At 42.1% G+C, this 18,415-nt stretch overlaps 1 protein-coding gene across 5 annotated transcripts in view; it reads left to right on the top strand.

The window, feature by feature from the left end:
• The window catches only part of EFCAB11 (EF-hand calcium binding domain 11), a 168,036-nt gene extending 153,144 nt beyond the window's left edge, over nucleotides 1-14,892 (top strand). For 4 of the 5 annotated variants that reach the window (XR_013396479.1, XM_015144362.3, XM_001088741.5 and 1 more), the window contains one exon: nucleotides 7,091-7,286. Coding sequence is in view for 4 of the 5 variants with exons in the window: in XM_001088741.5 (XP_001088741.3) it covers nucleotides 7,091-7,172 (82 nt within the window). In the remaining variant the exon portion in view is untranslated. Of the gene's footprint in view, nucleotides 1-7,090; nucleotides 7,287-14,695 lie in introns of those variants that run through there. The other variant, XM_077941608.1, reaches the window with a different exon arrangement.
• The last annotated feature ends 3,523 nt before the right edge of the window (nucleotides 14,893-18,415 follow it).

Below are 18,415 nucleotides of genomic sequence, written 5' to 3'. Positions count from 1 at the left end.
TTTGGTACATTGATTCAATAATTCATGCACAGGCTTTTAAGGGTTAATTACCGGCCTGAGACTGGAGCCGTGCACAATGAAGGAAAGAGAAAACAGCAGAGTGAGCTGGAGTGTAAATTGGTCAAGAAGTTCTACCTGCTCTGTGCCTGAAGAGGGCCTTAACACCTTCTTTTTCATGCTTCCATGCTTAGGGGGCAGGGGGTGCCACCCCAGGTATCAGAGCAGTCCCAAATAGCAAAAGATACTGTTACTGGCTCAGGCGAGGCTTTCCCAGCAGCGGCTGGTGTCAAAGAAGGTTGCATAGTGTGGGATGGGCACAGAGGGACCCCAGTACACGCCGAAGAGAATGCAGTGCATCTGCCAGAGTCATGTCGGAGCCTAGAAGAGACCAGAAATCATCTGCATATCTCTTTAGTCTTTCCTGCATATCCGAATGGCTTCTCTTAACACATGTCTTTAAAAAGGTAAAATTAATAAACACATTACCAGCTGAATTGCTGTAGAGCCCTGCAGGACTCTCATCAACAAAGAGGCAAGCACGCCAGTGGGAAGCAGCAGCGGGCTCCTCAGAAGAGAAGGCTGCTTGCGGGAGAGGGAGTCATCATTACACCTTCAATTGGCGGGTCCTCTCATCCCCAGCAGGGGCGCCTTGCTTGGAGGGTAATTTTTACTTTCACTGTTCAGTCAGTATGACAGCTTTGTCCCTAATGTAATGGCAGTTTTGACTTTGGTTTAAATTATTCCATAAAGAATCAGAAAGAAAAAGCTGCTCTCTCCCTTTTCCCCCACCCCAAAAATCCCACTAAGAAAACTTTTCTCACTTAAATCTAGGCCTCCACATTAAATTTCTCATTCATGTTTCAGGTGAATCAAATACGGCGTCAACTTTCAAAATCTCATGTGATTATCAGAGTGACACAAAATAATTACTATCTGTCAGTGCTTTTGTTGGGAACACAGATATGTCTGGCACAGTCCCTGTTACCACCAGCAAGAGTTTGCCTCTCCAGTGGGGTCTTCTCTGGGCTCATTTCAAAACCTCAGAGTGTTGGGACAATCTTCTGTATGATCTGAGACACATGTGCCTCAGCTGACCCTGAAATCACTTTTTTTTTTTTTAAGAAAAAGTCTTTAAAGCAATTATATCAGTAAGTGTAGATTTAGCTGGACTGTTCGAAAGGATTGCCTTAAACTGTGATTCCTCTAGCTCAATGGTTCTCAACTGGAGCGATTGTGTCCCCCAAGGGACACTTGGCAATTTCTGGAGACATTTTTGGCTTGTCACAATTGGGCATGAGGGGTGGGAGAGGGTCCTACCAACATCTGGCAGGTACAGAGGCCAGAGATGCTGCTAAACGTCCTGCAATGCCCAGGACAGCCCCCTCTCTGCTATATCAGAGCATTGTCTGGTCCAAAATATCAGTTGCGCTGACGTTGAGAAGCCCAGCTCTAGCTATTGTGGATTTATACAATTTGAAATAAGGCCAATTGTTTGGAAAATTCAGATTAAAAAGAAAGAAAATATTCTTTCAGGTGAAAAATATGTAAGTAATATTAAGGAATATCTTAAGACAGAATTGCCCAAAACCCTATCATCTTCATAAGACAAGTTTCTATGTAGCATATAACCTTCAGCTTCTGCCTAAAAGAATATAAACGTTTATAAAATTGCAATTATGGGGCTGACCACAGTAGCTCACGCCTATAATCCCAGCACTATGGGAGGCCAAGACAGGTGGATCATTTGAGGTCAGGAGTTTGAGACCGTGCCTGTAATTCCAGCTACTCGGGAGGCTGAGGCAGGAGAATCGCTTGAACCTGGGAGGCAGAGGTTGCAGTGAGCCAAGATCGTGCCATTGCACTCCAGCCTGGGTAACAGAGCAAGACTCTGTCTCTAAAGTAATTAATTAATTAATTAAAATTAAAATTTAAAAATGAAAACATTGCAATGATGATGCATATACCATTCTGTATTCTTGTTCCCACTTTAAAAATATCACTTTCATAGTCTTTATATCATTTTAATAGAAAAGATTCCATTGTATTAATGTAATAAAATTTAAACCATTTCCTTTTCTTTCTTTCTTTCATTATTTTTAAGTAACTTGGGTAAAAGCAAGTACTCTAGTCTGAAGCCTGGCTTTGGAGACTTGGACATGGGGTACCCCTGAATAATTTTAAAGAAAATGATTTTCCAAGAAATACCCACTTTCAGAACATTCTAAGAAATTGTTATGATGTCAGCATTTTCATACAAGAAACATTTACTGCTTGTGAGAAACACTGACTATTTACTTTTGTTTTGGTTTGTTTTGTTTTGTTTTTTGAGACAGAGTCTCGCACTGTCACCTGAGCTGGAGTCCAGTGGTGTGATCTTGGCTCACTGCAACCTCCGCCTCCTGAGTTCAAGTGATTCTTCTGCCTCAGCCTCCCAAGTAGCTGGGATTACAGGCACCCGCCACCATGCCCAGCTAATTTTTTGTACTTTTAGTAGAGATGGGGTTTCACTATGTTGGTCAGGCTGGTCTCCAACTCCTGACCTCATGATCTGCCCACCTTGGCCTCCCAAAGTGCTGGGATTACAGGCTTGAGCCACTGCACCCAGCCAACTATTGACATTTTTTTTAATTTAAAAAACCCTAGGTTTTCCTTCAGAATGTATTAGAGCAATATGTTCCCACCCTTTTATTACTAATCTTAATAAAAGTCTCCCAGTGTAAAACCCTGGCTCCTTCAGGGTTGAGACCTCTTAGCTCTGGGTCAGGGAAGCAGCCAGCCTGGGCTGTTGAAGCCCACACAGCACCACCAAAAAGAGCAATTAGAATCTTGTGTAACAAATCTGGGTGTGAGAGAGAAAAATGCTAACATTCATGCTGATGAAAGTAATTATAACCACTTTTTTGTTTTTGTTTTTGTTTTTTTTTGAGACGGAGTCTTGCTCTGTCTCCCAGGCTGGAGTGCAGTGGCACGATCTCAGCTCACTGCAACCTCCACTTCCTGGGTTCCACTGATTCTCCTGCCTCAGCCTCCCCAGTAGCTGGGATTATAGGCGTGTGTCACCATGCCCGGCTAATTTTTGTATTTTTAGTAGAGACGGGGTTTCACCATTTTGCCCAGGCTGGTCTTGAACTCCTGGTGAAGATAGGGGAGAGGTTAGAACAGGTAATACAAACAATTTGGAAGTACATCGGAGACGTAACAGTTAATCGAAGGACTTTTGGTCACCACATCATTGGGGAAATTCATGACTGTTCTCATATGGCATCTCCCTGTGCCTGTACCCTCTCCTGTCTTGGCTTGTCATCTCCTTCCTCCTGGTTGGTCCTAAATTGTTCATACCAAGTAATACAGAGCAGTTCTCTCTCTCTCTCTTTTTTTTTTTTTTTTCTTTTTTGAGATGGGATCTGTCACCCAGGCTGGAGTGTGAACTCAGCTCACTGCAGTCTCCATCTCCCAGGCTCAAGCGATTCTCCTGCCTCAGCCTCCCAAGTACCTGGGATTACAGGCATGTGCCACCACGCCTATCTAATTTTTGTCTTTTTAATAGAGATGGGGTTTCACCATGTTGGCCAGGCTGCTCTCGAACTCCTGACCTCAAGTGATCCACCTACCTCAGCCTCCCAAAGTGCTGGGATTACAGGTGTGAGCCACCGCGCCCAGCCCAGTTCTGCTCTCTTGAGTCTCTACTCCCAAAATCAATTCCAGGTCTCCCTTTTGCATCTCAAAAACAAACACACCAAAAAAGCCTTTAATTTCACTGGACCTACATTTCTAGAGGCAGTTATTGTTAATAACAATTAATTCTCCTCTTTTACACTGCGTAAACTTTAATTCCTTTGACAAGCCATTTCTGAGATAAAAGTCTGTATATGTGTCTATACCTATATCCCTGTGTCTGGTAAAAGGGCAGCTGCTTCACTGGATTGAAGTGCGTGGTCTTTGACTGTGGGGTGGGTTCGAACACGTGCACCCAGCGTTCTGCACTGGTTCACAGTTTCCTGCTGCTTAACTCTAAGTGGTTCAGCCTGACATTCAAGGGGTTCCCCCGCTCCACTGCCCCGTGTTTTGAGCCTCATTTTCCAAAGCTTGTCTCTCATGTGGTCTCGTCTGTACCTAGTCTATGCTTTGCAAAATGTGGTTGAGCCTGGAAACCGTAATTGAGTTACTTACGGATCCCTGAATGATGGGTCTGAGGTGTTTCTCAGGCGTTTCTTTATTTATTTATGAGATTGAGTTTTGCTCTTTTCGCCCAGGCTGGAGTGCAATGGCACGATCTTGGCTCACTGCAACTTCCACCTCCCGGGTTCAAGCAATTCTCCTGCCTCAGCCTTCCTGGTAGCTGGGATTCCAGGCATGCACCATCATGCCTGCCTAGTTATTGTATTTTCAGTACAGATGCGGTTTCACAACATTGGCCAGGCTGGTCTCGAACTCCTGACCTCAGGTGATCCACCCGCCTGGGCCTCCCAGAGTGCTGGGATTACAGGCATGAGCCATCACGTCAGGCCACAAGCGTTTTTAGACTCAGTGAAGACAATGAGGTGATAGTTTCTTTCTTTAATCCCCTAGTACCTCCTGCAAGGTAATAGATTTTCTATAATATTATCAGCTGTTTCCTCAGATTCATTTATTCCACAAATTCATTCATTCAACATTCGTCCTCTGCTGTGGGGCAAGAAGTGGGGCCACAGCAGCAAACAAGACAAAGGTCTTGCCGTCCTCAAGTTTCTTTCGCGTCAGGGTTGCGGGGTGAGGAGGCTGAATTGTTTAGTGCTGAGGGTTTGTTGATGACACCCAAACAACGTATTCTAGTTTCAAAACTAGAGCAAACTCACGTTAGGGTTGAATGCTGTAACAGAAACGAGGGGGCTTTTTACCTGATGACATTTCCTTCCTCTCCGCAGCCAGTCACTAATTCTACCCACCACACATCTTTTCTGTCACAGTGATTGGAGTGTGGGTGCTATGAGACCTTCCTTCTTCAGAATGATTCTGTCTGCAATGAAAAACAGTATTTGTTCGCTTTTAAAATGATAGCCCTGAACTTGAATTTCCTCTGCACTCTCTGTGAGATGACCAGACCTGCTTGTATATATGTGATGAGGACGAAAAGTCCAAAGACATAAAGTATTTCAGCGTGTCTCATATGAAATATAAATTTAAAATGATGATGCCCTTCCATTCATTATGTGAATAAAATGCCACCCCACACGTTTTGAATACACTTTCCAGTTTTAACAGTTCTTGGTTATACTATGCTCATTTGATGATGGAAAGCTCTGGCAAAGGCAGCAAGAAAAGTCAGAACTTAATACAAGAACAGGCGGGGCACAGTGGCTCATGCCTATAATCCCAGCACTTTGGGAGGCCGAGGCAGAGGGATGGCTTGAGCTCAGGAGTTTGAGACCAGCCTGGCAACATAGAGAAACCCCATCTTTACCAAAAAAATACAAAAAGTAGCCAGGCGTGGTGCTGTGTGCCTGTATTCTTAGCTACTCAGGAGGCTGAGGTGGGAAGATTGCTTGAGCCGGAGAGGTGTGGAGGTCGCAGTGAGCCGAGATCGCACCACTGCACTCCAACCTGGGTGACACAGTGAGACTCCATCTCAAAAAAAAAGTTAATGCAATAACAATGAGGTCGTTTACTCAGAAAGTCAGGCAAAGGGACTCACTTCTCTACAAGCATTCAGCATCTCAATAAGTGAATAAGCACACTCGCACACACAAAAAATATTATCAGAAGCAGTTTATTCTAAACATTATTTTTCTAGGTTATTCACTTAACTTACCGTCTGAGATTTATAGTTCAACCATACCAGTTCAGAGTGGAAAGAAAAAAGGCTGTTTATCTAATCCAATTCCTTGGGAAAAAATACTTAGGCAATATTAAGAATCTTCAATTATCTAATTTAATAAAAGGGATGATTCATATTCTGTAGTTAGTAACGTGATACTGATTATTTCTAATCCCTTAGAAGAGATCTGACACTATACTTTTGGTCCTGTGTAGCATGAAATCATCATGTATATTTTACCAAAAGAAGTAATAAGAATAATGGCCTCCGCAGTCTGCAATCATTTTATACGAACACACTGCAACATGGTTTTGCCCTGGGGCAGAGAAGTAGGGATTTTTCTCTACTTCAAAAGAATGAAAAATTATCATCACTCTATCCAGAACCATTATAGACTTCAGAGACTTTGGCATGAAATATTCAGAAAGTTTATTTTAGAATTCAGTATTTTAAAAGCCTGCTTTAAAACTATTACAGTGATTAGTGGCTCTCTTGCTTGGGCCAGTCCTTGCTTTAAAAAGTCCTATGTCATGGTTGATACGAATTTGATGTTTGAACAAAATATGATTGGCATCAACCGCAGGAGCTACTTGTAAGGCATAGTTTTAGAATGCCCCCCAAAGAGGACTTGGGACCACTACTCCTCAGTTATGCTTTCAAACACACTTTTTTTTTTTTCTTAATTGAGATGGAGTCTTGCTCTGTCACCCAGGCTGGAGTGCAGTGGCATGATCTCTGCTCACTGCAACCTCTGCCTCCCTCCCGGGTTCAAGCGATTCTCCTGCCTCAGCCTCCCGAGTAGCTGGGATTACAGGTGCCTGCCACCATGCCTGGCTAATTTTGTATTTTTAGTAGACACGGGATTTCACCATGTTGGCCAGGCTGCTCTGGAACTCCTGACCTCAGGTGATCCACCAGCCTTGGCCTCCCAAAGTGCTGGGATTACAGGTGTGAGCCACTGCATCTGGCCTGCATATGTTTTTGACATATCACAGAAAGACATGTGTAAGATAATTAGAAAGAGCCATTTCTTTTTTTCTTATATAATCTGTGTGTTTGGCTTCATCTCTTTAAGTATGTGGAATATATTATTTCTGTGAGTTTTAATAAATACCCTTTCTTTCTTGCAAACATTTATTATCAGTGAAAAAAAAAGGCATCAATCTCAGCCTTCAAGTAGATAAAATAGGTTCCTCTGTCACACAGACATGCAAATAAATAAAGATTCTAATGTGCTCTCGGTGCATAGGTGTTAACGAGAATAATGTGTAAATGACTTTTTGTTTCATTTTCCAGGGAAGTAGATCAAGACTCAGATGGTCACGTCAGCTTTAGAGACTTTGAATATGCCCTGAACTATGGACAGAAGGAAGCCTAACTATTGTGAAATACTTTTGGTAACTCTGGGGAGATCAATAGATTGTAATGTCAGCAGACTCTACTAATGATGTTATACTACAGACTTGTGATTAAACATTTTAAAAATTTTTAATTTTTGTGGGTACATGGTAGGTGTATATGTGTATTTATACACACACACATATATATGGGTTACGGGAGATATTTTGGCACAGGCATGCAATAAGTAATTGACTAAACTTTTAATCATAATTTTTGGATGCTGATGATGGACTTGCATCTCGGAATCCTAGAGGTGGTTGCTGCCGGGGGTCACCTTCTGTGTGGCCAGCAGACCTAAGTCAGGCTGCCATTGATAGAGCTGGGGCTGGGGATGGCACTGGTGGTCCCCTTCCTCCTCACTCTTCTCGCCCCCCACCCTCTCCACACTGCAGACTAGGGTGCTCCACTCACTCACCTCATTGTCCTCACCATCCCACCTTGGGTCCCTGAATCTCATCAGCTCCTAATATCTGCAGAGGGGCAGCCTTTTCCTGCCAATGGTGCCAGTTTCCTTCATTTACTCGACATTGGTTGAACAAATAATAGCACCTACACATACAGAGTACTTACTGTGTTCCAAGCAATGAGCCAGGCCTGGGGAAGCACAGGCTTAAGACTTCTCTGAGATAGGCTCATGCCTACAATCCTAGCACTTTGGGAGGCCAAAGCAAGAGGATCACTTGAGCCTAGCAATTGGAAACCAGCCTAGGTAACATACCAAGACCCCATCCCTTCCAAAAAAGTAATAATAAAAAATTATCTGGATTTAGTGGCGTTATCTGGATTTAGTAGTCCCAGCCACTTGGGAGGCTGAGGTGGGAGGATCATTTGAGCCCAGGAGTTTGAAGCTTCAGTGAGCCATGATTGCACTGTTGCACTCCAGCCTGGATGACAGAGCAAGACCCTGTCTCTAAAAAAAAATTTCAATTAAAAAAAAAAAAAAAGACTTCTCTAAGATAATGTCCCTGAGTCCAAATCATCACTGTAAAGTGGTCCCAGAGCACTGTCTGTGCAAGACAAGGAAACTGGATTGGGCTAACACAAGCAAGCCCTCTTGGGCTGTATACAGAGGAAGAACAGAGTGGTAAGGGTGCTGGGGCAAGAGACATGTTTGCAGAACCCTTTAGGATGGTCTAGGCTTGGGAGTCTCACTGCACAGAAGCAAGCCTTGAGCTGCTCAGCTGCCCTCTGCTGCACACCCCCTGGTTCCTAGCAGTCGTGTCCTGCACCCAGAGCCTCAGCCGTGTGTGTTCATGTTCCCCATGTCTTGCCCATCCTGCTCGGCTCCAGTCACTGCCATACTGGTGCAAGGACAGCAATGCTGGACACTCAGCATTTATTGATGGTAATTCCAAAATACTGGTATCAATACTCTGATTTATAAGTGTTCGGAATGCATAACATGAACATTAGTCAAACAACTTTATAATTCGCTTTTTAAGTGTTAAAATTTAAAAGTCAAGTAAAATTGTAAATTTGTAATATAGAAACATTAAGCATCATTATCTTACAAAGTATTAGCAGAAAACCTTAATAAAAATAAATGTTTGGGTTTATTTTTTTTGAAACAGAGTCTCACTTTGTCACCTAAGTTGGAGTATAGTGGCACGATCTTGGCTCACTGCAACCTCCGCCTCCTGGAATCAAGTGATTCTTATGCCTTAGCCTCCTGAGTAGCTGGGATTACAGGTGTGCACCACCACACCAAGCTAATTTTTGCATTTTTAGTAGAGAAGGGGTTTCACCATGTTGGCCAGGCTGGTCTTGAACTCCTGACCTCAAGTGATCCGTCCATCTCGGCCTCCCAAAGTGCTGGGATTACAGGCGTGAGCCACCATGCCTGGCCAATAAAAATAAAGTTTTAAACTGTCAAATAAGAGGAGTGTAAGAAGATGTGACAGCTAAATGTCATTTGGTATCCTGGATGAGATCATGGAATAAAAAATAGACATTGGCCGGGTGCAGTGGCTCACGCCTGTAATCCCAGCACTTTGGGAGGCCGAAGTGGGCGGATCATGAGGTCAGGAGATTGAGACCATCCTGGCTAACACGGTGAAATCCTGTCTCTACTAAAAATACAAAAAAAAATTAGCCGGGCATGGTGGTGGGCGCCTGGAGGCTGAGGCAGGAGAATGGCATGAACCCGGGAGGTGGAGCTTGCAGTGAGCCGAGATGGTGCCACCACTGCACTCCAGCCTGGGTGACAGAGCAAGACTCCATCTCAAAAAAATAAAAATAAAGACATTAAGTAGAAACAAATCAAGTATGGACCTTAGCTAATAATAATAATGTATCACTATTGGTTCATTAATTGTGACAAATGTATCCTACTCATATATAATGTTAATAGTAGGGGAAACTGGGTGAGGTATATGGGAACCCTCTACTATTTTCATAATTTTTCTATAAATCTAAAACTATTCTAAAATTAAAAGTTCATTTTAAAAATAAAGTCTTATTCAAAACCTAATAAACTAAACTTTATCTAAAATGAAGAAAACATTGAAAATCAAATAGAAGTAAAATCTTATTTCAAAAACAAAGTGGATCAATTGTATTATTGAGTAGCTGTTGTGTTTATGTACGAATTGTTCCAGTTGATGAAAAATTGATGAATTGTTCCTTTCTGATTTTGGGTAGAGTTTTGTTCAGCAAGTATTTTCATCGTAAGTTGAATAATTGAGTCGTTGATCCTGATCTCAGAACATAAATGATGCATACTTCAGATTTTTTAAAATATCAAAATTAGAGTAATACATGAACAAAGTGGCATTATTCAGAAAGCCATAGCCTCCTATTGCAGTGACTATTCGGACCTCATTTCTCCCGGGAAACATGACAAGGGAAAGGGAGGGGCCACTTCCCACAGTTGATGCCGCAGGCGAGAGGCCAAGTTGGGGATAGCTGTTGGGCAACTCCCTTGACCCTGGACTAGTCAAGGCTCTTTTTTGCCTCAATGACAGAAAGCCACCCAAACTAGCTTAGACTGCAAGAGAATGTACTGGAAAACACTGGGCTATCTGATAGAACTACCATAGAGACAGCAGTGGTGCCGTGGGTTTCCAGGATAACCAGAACCAACCATACCAGCACTTCAGATTCTGCCTATCTCCCATAGTCACAGACAGCCTCACAGCATCCTGAAAAGGAATTGGCTCATGATCCATTCAGTTCCAAGTCTAGAGACCCCACATAGAGGCTCTGATTGGCCACCTGGAGCACTCAAATCTGGTTCACTCAGGGGGTATGGATGTGGCCACTGGGGACTCGCCCAGGTGTACCCAGGGCTGGTCGCAGAGAGGGGAAGTTTGTAAGATCTGAGCAGACATCCCATTTTCTTTCTTAGAAGAAAACCGTATGTCTGTCTAGGTGTAAACTATAGTCTAGCGGGGAGAGTGCTCCTCGGATTTGCTACTTAGGAAGATCCAAGCTCTCAGGGCGAATACAGAAAGAGAGAATGAGAAGCCACTCATGTCACCTTCCCCTTCTTTTCACTTGCTCTGGGCCCAATCCAAATCCTCATCCCATAAGCTTTTTCCTCAGCTTCTCACTTCCAAGTCCTAGTCCCTGTCTTTGTCCTAGTCCACATGCTACTGTCTGTGCGGAGTGACTTTGTTGATCTGATTTCAGTTGAGTGGCCCAAGGGTGGACCTCTATTGAGCAACTCAGTCTCTTCCCTTGGGAAACACCAAGAGTGGGCATGAGTGAGAGAGAGCAGTGCCCCTCTGAGGGGCTGAGTAAGTGGGTCTGACTCGGGAGTGAGTCGCACACATGTTTTCTACCATATGGCTTGGAAACCCAAGGCAGCTAGTTGGCATTGAGAGCAGAGAAAAAAGAAAAAGACCCCGAGAGGGGAACAAGAAAGGAGACAAGAAGCCCTATGGTGCTTGGCTTCTGGTTAAAGCTTGTATCCAAGGCCCAGTCATAACCCTCTGGGTCCTGTGAGGTAACCCTGTATCCTCCCAATAAATCTTTCCGCTCAAGCCAGCTGGAGTTGCTTTCTGTTATTTGAAACCAAGAGAACCCTAACTATTGTAAGCATCGAGCCAAGGACAGAGTCTTGGGCAACGTTAACATTTACTAGGACAGCAGAGAAAAGTCTTCTAATGAGACTAAGAAGAAGCAGTTGAAGGTGGAAGCAGAAGCTGTTGCCCCCTTCTCTCTGTGATTCCCCCGCCCCCACTTGCCATCTCCCTGTGACCCATCTTCCCCATGGCAGCAGCTCTCAAAGGGGTCACCAGTGAGCTGCTAATGAATGGCCAAACCCACCAGCCCTTCTCTGACCTCATCATACTTGTTTCTCCTGGGTCTGCCCTGACAGCTGCACCTTTGAAATCCTTCCCTTTTAGTTTCCATGACATGGGTCTCTCCTGGTATTTCTGTGCCCATTTTTTCCCCTCTGTCTTTTCCTGCTTCCTCTCCTACAACCATCCCGTAAGTATTAGCATTTTCCAAGGCCCTGTGTTTGGCCAATCTTCTTGATCCACACATTCTCCAAGGATGATTTCATCACCACCAAGATTTCAGCTATCATCTTTATGGGTATGACTCTACAAACAAATCTTTGACTTGACCTCAGCTCAACTCCAGACCTGTGTTTTCATTTGCCTATCAGACTGCCATGCAAACTCGTTGAATTAAAATCAGACTCGTTGTTCCCGTCATTTTCAAAACCATTTTCCCGTTCTGTGTTTCTTTTTCCTAGCCACTGCCCCACCCCCCACCCAGAGCTGTCATCCAAGCCAGGTGCCGCAGCGTTCTTCTCAAGTCTCCCCCATCTTCCTTAGCTCCGTCATCCAGACACTTGCTGAATCCTTTTGAGCCTGGCTCTGTAAACCCTTCATGGCATTGTCTTCCATCCCGTCCTAATCATTCTGCCCTTGTCCTTATTCCCCCTTCCATCTTTCCACCTAGTCGTTTGTTCTTCTAATCGTTGACATAAAGATGAGTAAAAGATGTGCAAGTAAGAAGCAAACCCTGCTGTCAACAAATTTTAATCTAGCATGTCCGTAATCTTCCCAAAGCACAGACAAAATTACTTTGTCTCTACTCAAAAGCTTTCGGTGGCCATCTTTTCTATTGGATAATGTCTAAACCTGTAATAGGCCATTCAAAGCCCTCCATAACCGAGTATTAATTTATATTTTCAGTCCCATTGTTCACAACTACCTCTGCCATATCACCCCACAACCAGGTAAACTCACACACAGTCCCTTCTCCTAAATACACCAAAAACAAGACATCTTTGCCCAAAATAGAGGAGTAACAATTGGAGATTATTAATTGAAATTAATTGGAATTAATATCTGACAAGATAATAGGAAAATGCAACCATAAAATAATAAAACTCATTTTGAAAAACATCCGGGACCATCTTCATCATAATGAGAAATTTTCCCTTCACTTTGTCACCTTGGGATGGGGGACTAATTATGCCAGGTATTTTGTATATTTGTTTTATTTTTAAAATTATTGAGATAGATATTAGTCATCTTATAAATGAGGAAATAGTCCCGGAAAATCTAAGTAACTTGATTGGAGGCTAAGTGATGGTGATGGGAGAAGAGTGTCAGGGTGGTGATTCAAACCTGTCAGCCTGACGGAAAACATATGCCTTTCCTACGATGCTACATTATTACCTCCAGTGGGAAAATCATCTATGGCATTGATTCATATTCTATGGTGACCCTTCATTTTCAACCTAAAATGAATTTACCCAGATTCACTGGATAATCCAAGACAAGCCTCTAGCACATAGTAGGTATTAAAAATTAATTTCCAAGCTGGGCGCAGTGGCTCACGCCTGTAATCCCAGCACTTTGGGAGGCCAAGGCGGGTGTATCACCTGAGGTCAGGAGTTCGAGACCAGCCTGGCCAATATGGTGAAACCTCATCTCTACTAAAAGTGCAAAAATTACCCAGGCATGGTGACAAGCGCCTCTAGTCCCAGCTACTCGGCAGACTGAAGCAAGAGGATCTCTTGAACCTGGGAGATGGGGGTTGCAATGAGCCAAGATGGCACCATTGCACTCCAGCCTGGCTGACAGAGTGAGACTCTGTCTCAAAAAAACAAAAACAAACAAACAAAAATTATTTTCCATCTTCTGCATCACCAAACTTAACCAAAATTACTTTGGGTTATTAAACCTACTTTCAAAAGACAAAGATTAAAATGTGCTGCAAGCTCTAAAGGCAGTATTCAAAGAGGAGTTTCAGAAATGCTGCGAACAATTGAAGCATCTTTGAAATAGGTGTGTATTCTCACTGGGCAACGCTCACTTATGTATATAAATTCTAAACAGTGTATTTCACCAATCAGCCTACTTGGTATTCACACTTCACTTACAGAATTGTAATTTAGGATTAATAAAAATGAACTATTGGCTACTTTCCTTTTTGTAGCTTATAACTTTTGAGAAATTTGTTTGGAACTGCAGAACTAGGCAGTTAAAAAATTCATATACACACAAATTGAAATTCAATAGCATTCGGAATAGCAGCTCATAAAGTAACCTTTCTTACAAAACAGACTTAAATCGGATTGGCCACAGGTATTGAAAAATAGCTTAAAACAATTTAGCATAGTAAAATATAGAGCGTCCAATCAAAATGTTTCTTAGATTATTAAGTTGACGAAATACTCAGAAATGTGAATAAAAAAGAAATTATTCTAACTTCAGAGAAAATGCAGATTAATTTATGTGAAAACGTCAACTGAAATCCAAATATACTCCCTATTTTATGCTTTACTGATCCTTGAAAAAAATTTCAACAGAGAGCAAAACAGTTAAGTTGGCTTAAGTATGTGACTTCAGAAAGAGCAATTCCAACAATACTGAATTTATAGAAAAAACTTTTGACCAAGGGGCTGGAAATATATTGTGTGTATTGTCATAGCAACAGTCATTTTAAGGTAGAAGTCAGGTTTGAACATCTTTTTAATTTTAAATAAGGAAGCCAAGTTTAATTTTAAATAACTTTTCTAAGGTCAAATGTGTCAGGGATAGTGCTTGAGTCCATTTCCTTACCAAGCTTTCACTCTTGCCACTTGTCTTGGATGGCCCATGGGATAGGATTTGTTCATTTCTTTCTTTTTTTCCTTCCTTGTTCCCTTTCTTCTTTCCTTCCTTAATTCCTAGAATTGCATACATTGGACCGTCTAAGGTTCATTCAATCTGACCCGCTCCTTGGCTGACATCCAAACTTCTATGAGCAGATTTTTCCCCCTTACTACAAATTGAAACCAAAATTCCGGAACACTTTGTGTCTTTCATCAAACATAGAAATCTCTTGGCCATGATTTCTTCAAATACTCCATTTACCACATTCTTGAAGAGAATGGCCTTCTCAGACTCCAGTTGTACATATTTTATATCAATTATATTATCTGACACATCTCTTATTCTCTGTTCTTCTCCACCGTGTCTTCATGCTCTTCCTCCTCTTCCTCCTTTCTCTCCCTGTTTCAGTTGGATAATTTCTACTCTCGTTTGTTTCTAGGGGCAATGTAAAATGGTACAGCCACTTTGGAAGACAGTTTGGCAATTTCTTACGAAGCTAAGCATAGTCTTACCACATGATCCAGCAATCAAGTTTCTAGGTATTTACCCAAATGATTTGAAAATTTCATCCACACAAAAATTGCATATGAATGTTTATAGAAGCTTTCTTCATCATCACCAAAAACTAGAAGCAACCAAGATATGTTCTTCAGAGGTCAATGGATCTTCTACAAAATACCTGACCAATCCTCCTCAAAACTGTCCAGCCCATCAAAAACAAAGAAAGCCTAAGAAACAACAAGAGGAACCTCTGCAGCCATGGTGACTAAATGTAATGCAATAGCCTAGATGGGAATCCTAGACCAGGAAGAGTACATTAAGGGAAACCCAGGAAATCTGGATAAAGTATGAACTTTAGTTAATAATGTACCAGTATTAGCTCATTAATTGTAGCAAATGTATCATACGCATACAATGTTCATAATAGGGAAAAGGGAGTGCGTGATATATAGTAATTTCTATACTATCTTAATTTTTCTGTAAACCTAAAACTGTTCTAAAGTGAAATGTTTATTTTTTAAAGAATTCAGATCTGGCCAGTCGCAGTGGCTCACGTGTGTAGTCCTAGCACTTCGGAGGCTAAGGCGGGTGGATCACCTGAGGTTGGGAGTTCAAGACCAGCCTGACCAACATGGAGAAACCCCCGTCTCTACTAAAAATACAAAAAATTAGCCAGGTGTGGTGGTGCATGCCTATAATCCCAGCTACTCAGGAGGCTGAGGTAGGAGAATCACTTGAACCCGGGAGGTGGAGGTTGCAGTGAGCCGAGATCACGCCACTGCATTCCAGCCTGGGCAACAAGAGTGGAACTCCATCTCAAAAAAAAAAAAAAATCAGATCTTACTTCGTGGTGGAACTTATATACCTTTCCACTATTTAAATTTATAATAAAAGTTTAAGGTATCGAAAATATGGAAAAAGGAGTACATAACTTTTCAGAATAACGTTATGGAATGCTTAGCAAAAAACCTGTGTAGACCACCACTTATGGCACTTTTTTTTTTTTTGTCTGTGAGACGGAGTTTCCCTTCTGCCCAGGCTAGACTGCTCACCGCAACCTCCACCTCCCAGGTTCAAGCAATTCTCCTACCTCGGCCTCCTAAGTAGCTGGGATTACAGGCACACTCCACCATGCCCAGCTAATTCTGTATTTTTAGCAGAGATGGGGTTTCATCATGTTGCCCAGCCTGGTCCCAAACTCCTGAGCTCAGACGATCCACCCTCCTCGGCCTCCCAAAGTTCTGGGACTACAGGCGTGAGCCACCGTGCCCGGCCACTTACGGCACCTTTATAGGACCCTCTGTCTGCACCCTCAACGATGGCCTCCCTAATGGGGTCAGGCCTTTGCCATAGGGAAGTGTGTTCACAGCCTCTTCTATGACTTGGGTTGGTTTCTGACAAAGAAGAGACCTCATATAGTTTAAAGTATTTTTGAATTTAATTTTGAAAACATTCAAAAAAGGAAAGTCTCCAGCTTTCTATTATACTGCTTTCAATATACGTTTCAAGGAAAGAAATCCCTTAGCTTTGGACCTATTGAAAAGAAAGCCCTTTCTACTTCTTTTGAACTTGGTAATTTCTCACAGTGCTGAGAAAACTGTAAGGTACCATCCACCCATAAAGTGTAGTTCCTAGATTCGCCCTGCAGCAGGTCTCGAAAGGGCTGCTAATGAGTGGCGCACACCCGCGTACCGGGAGGAGCCCTCCCCTGCTCTCTCTGCAGTCCTGGTGACTTGGCCTCAGCTTGGCACCGAGTCATAGCCTTGGAAAACCAGCATGGTCGTTGTGAGATTACTCAGGGACTAATTTGATTTTACAAAGTTCATGTTTTCTACATTAAAGTTGTAATGGTTGACAAGCCTAATTCTTCCTTAAGCTTTTACTGTATAGACAGATCCTATTCTTCTATCTATAAATCTGGAAAATTTTATTAATCACTCTAAGGTGGCTTTCATAATTCTGTTACATTTCCATACATTTTACCTGCATGTATAAAATATATATTCAGTTGTCTTTCTGTATTAGTCAGGGTTCTGTAGAGGGACAGGACTAACAGGATGTATGTATATACCAAAGGGAGTTTATTAAGGAGAATTGATTCACATGATCACAAGGTGAAGTCCCACAATAGGCCGTCTGCAAGCTGAGGAGCAAGGAAGCTGGTAGTGGCTCAGTCTGAGTCCTGAAACTTCAAAAGTAGGGAAGCCAACAGTGCAGGCTTCAGTTTGTGGCCAAAGGCCCGAGAGCTACTGGTGAAAACGCTGAAGAGCTTGGGAGTCTGATGTTCCAAGGAGGGCAGGAAGCATCCAGCACAGGAGAAAGATGAAGGCCAAGAAGACTCAGCAAGTCAGCTTCCCCCACCTTCTTCTGCCTGCTTTATTCCAGCCGCACTGGAAGTTGATTGGATGGTGCCCACCAGGCTGAGGGTGGGTCTGCCTCTCCCAGTCCACTGACTCAGATGTTAATCGACATCCTCACAGACGCACCCAGGAACAATACTTTGCATCCTTCAATCCAGTCAAGTTGACACTTAATATTAACTATAACACTTTATTTGATTGATCTTATTAGTAATTTACCAATTTTATTAATCTTTTCAAAACGCCAACTTTTGGTCTTGTTGCTTTTCTTTTCTGTTTGTTTTCTGTTTCATTATTTCTGCTCTTAATTATTATTATTTCCCTTCTTTTTTGCTTTTTGTTTTTTAGCTACTTGAGAAATTAAGATAATTGACTTTCAGTGTTTGTTTTCTAATTATATATTTAAGGTTATAAATATCCTGTGAGCACTGCTTTAGCTGCATCTCATGAGTTTTTGTATATTTTATCTTCATTGTAATTCTCATAAAAATATTTTCTAATTTCTGTTGTGATTGCTTCTGAATACATGCACTGTTCAGAAATGAAATGTTAAATTTTCAAAAATTGTGAGTTTTCTAGTTTTCTTTGTTGATTTCTAGCTAATTTCACTGTGACCAGAGGACTTATTCTGAATCTTTCAAATCTTTCAATCAATTCTCTTTTAAGACCTTTGGTTCTCCAATGAATGAAGACATCTTCCCATGTATTTCAGCAAGTTTTTAAGAGTAGTAAATTAAACTCTGTAATATCTTGAATGTTCCAACACTATTTGTAAGCTTGGATTTCAACTTAAAATCGTAAATCTAAGCCAACTTGTATTTTAAATTAGAATCACCAAGTGAATCTGTTAATCAGTCTGAGGCTGTGCTGTCCAATGCGGTAGCCAACAGTGCATGTCTTTATTTAATTTTAATTTTTAACACAATTAAATAAAACTTAAAATTTAATTCACCACTGAACAGCCATATCCCGAGTCATACTTCAAGTGTCCAATAGCTGCATGTGGTTAGTGACTGCCATACTGAAGAGCACAGAATAGAACATTCTCATCACTGCAGCAAGTTCTATTGGCCTAGACAGCACTCCCTAGGTGTTCCTGCACAGTGCTAGTCAGATTTTAGATTGACTGCTCTGGGGTCAGCAGCCCATCCTGGTTTAGTCAGCTGACAGAGTCCTGTGGCACTAGTATGGTGATGTGTGCAAACAGTACCTCATATAAGAGAGCTATTATGGGAACTCCTTAGAAAGGGATTGAGGGGAAGACCAACACTTTGCAGCAAACTGCCTGGAAAATGCCT

This window comes from Macaca mulatta, chromosome 7, assembly GCF_049350105.2.
Source record: "Macaca mulatta isolate MMU2019108-1 chromosome 7, T2T-MMU8v2.0, whole genome shotgun sequence".
Lineage (NCBI taxonomy): Eukaryota > Metazoa > Chordata > Mammalia > Primates > Cercopithecidae > Macaca > Macaca mulatta.
Note: the sequence above shows the minus strand (reverse complement) of the source record. Positions and strands in the feature narration are given on the sequence as shown.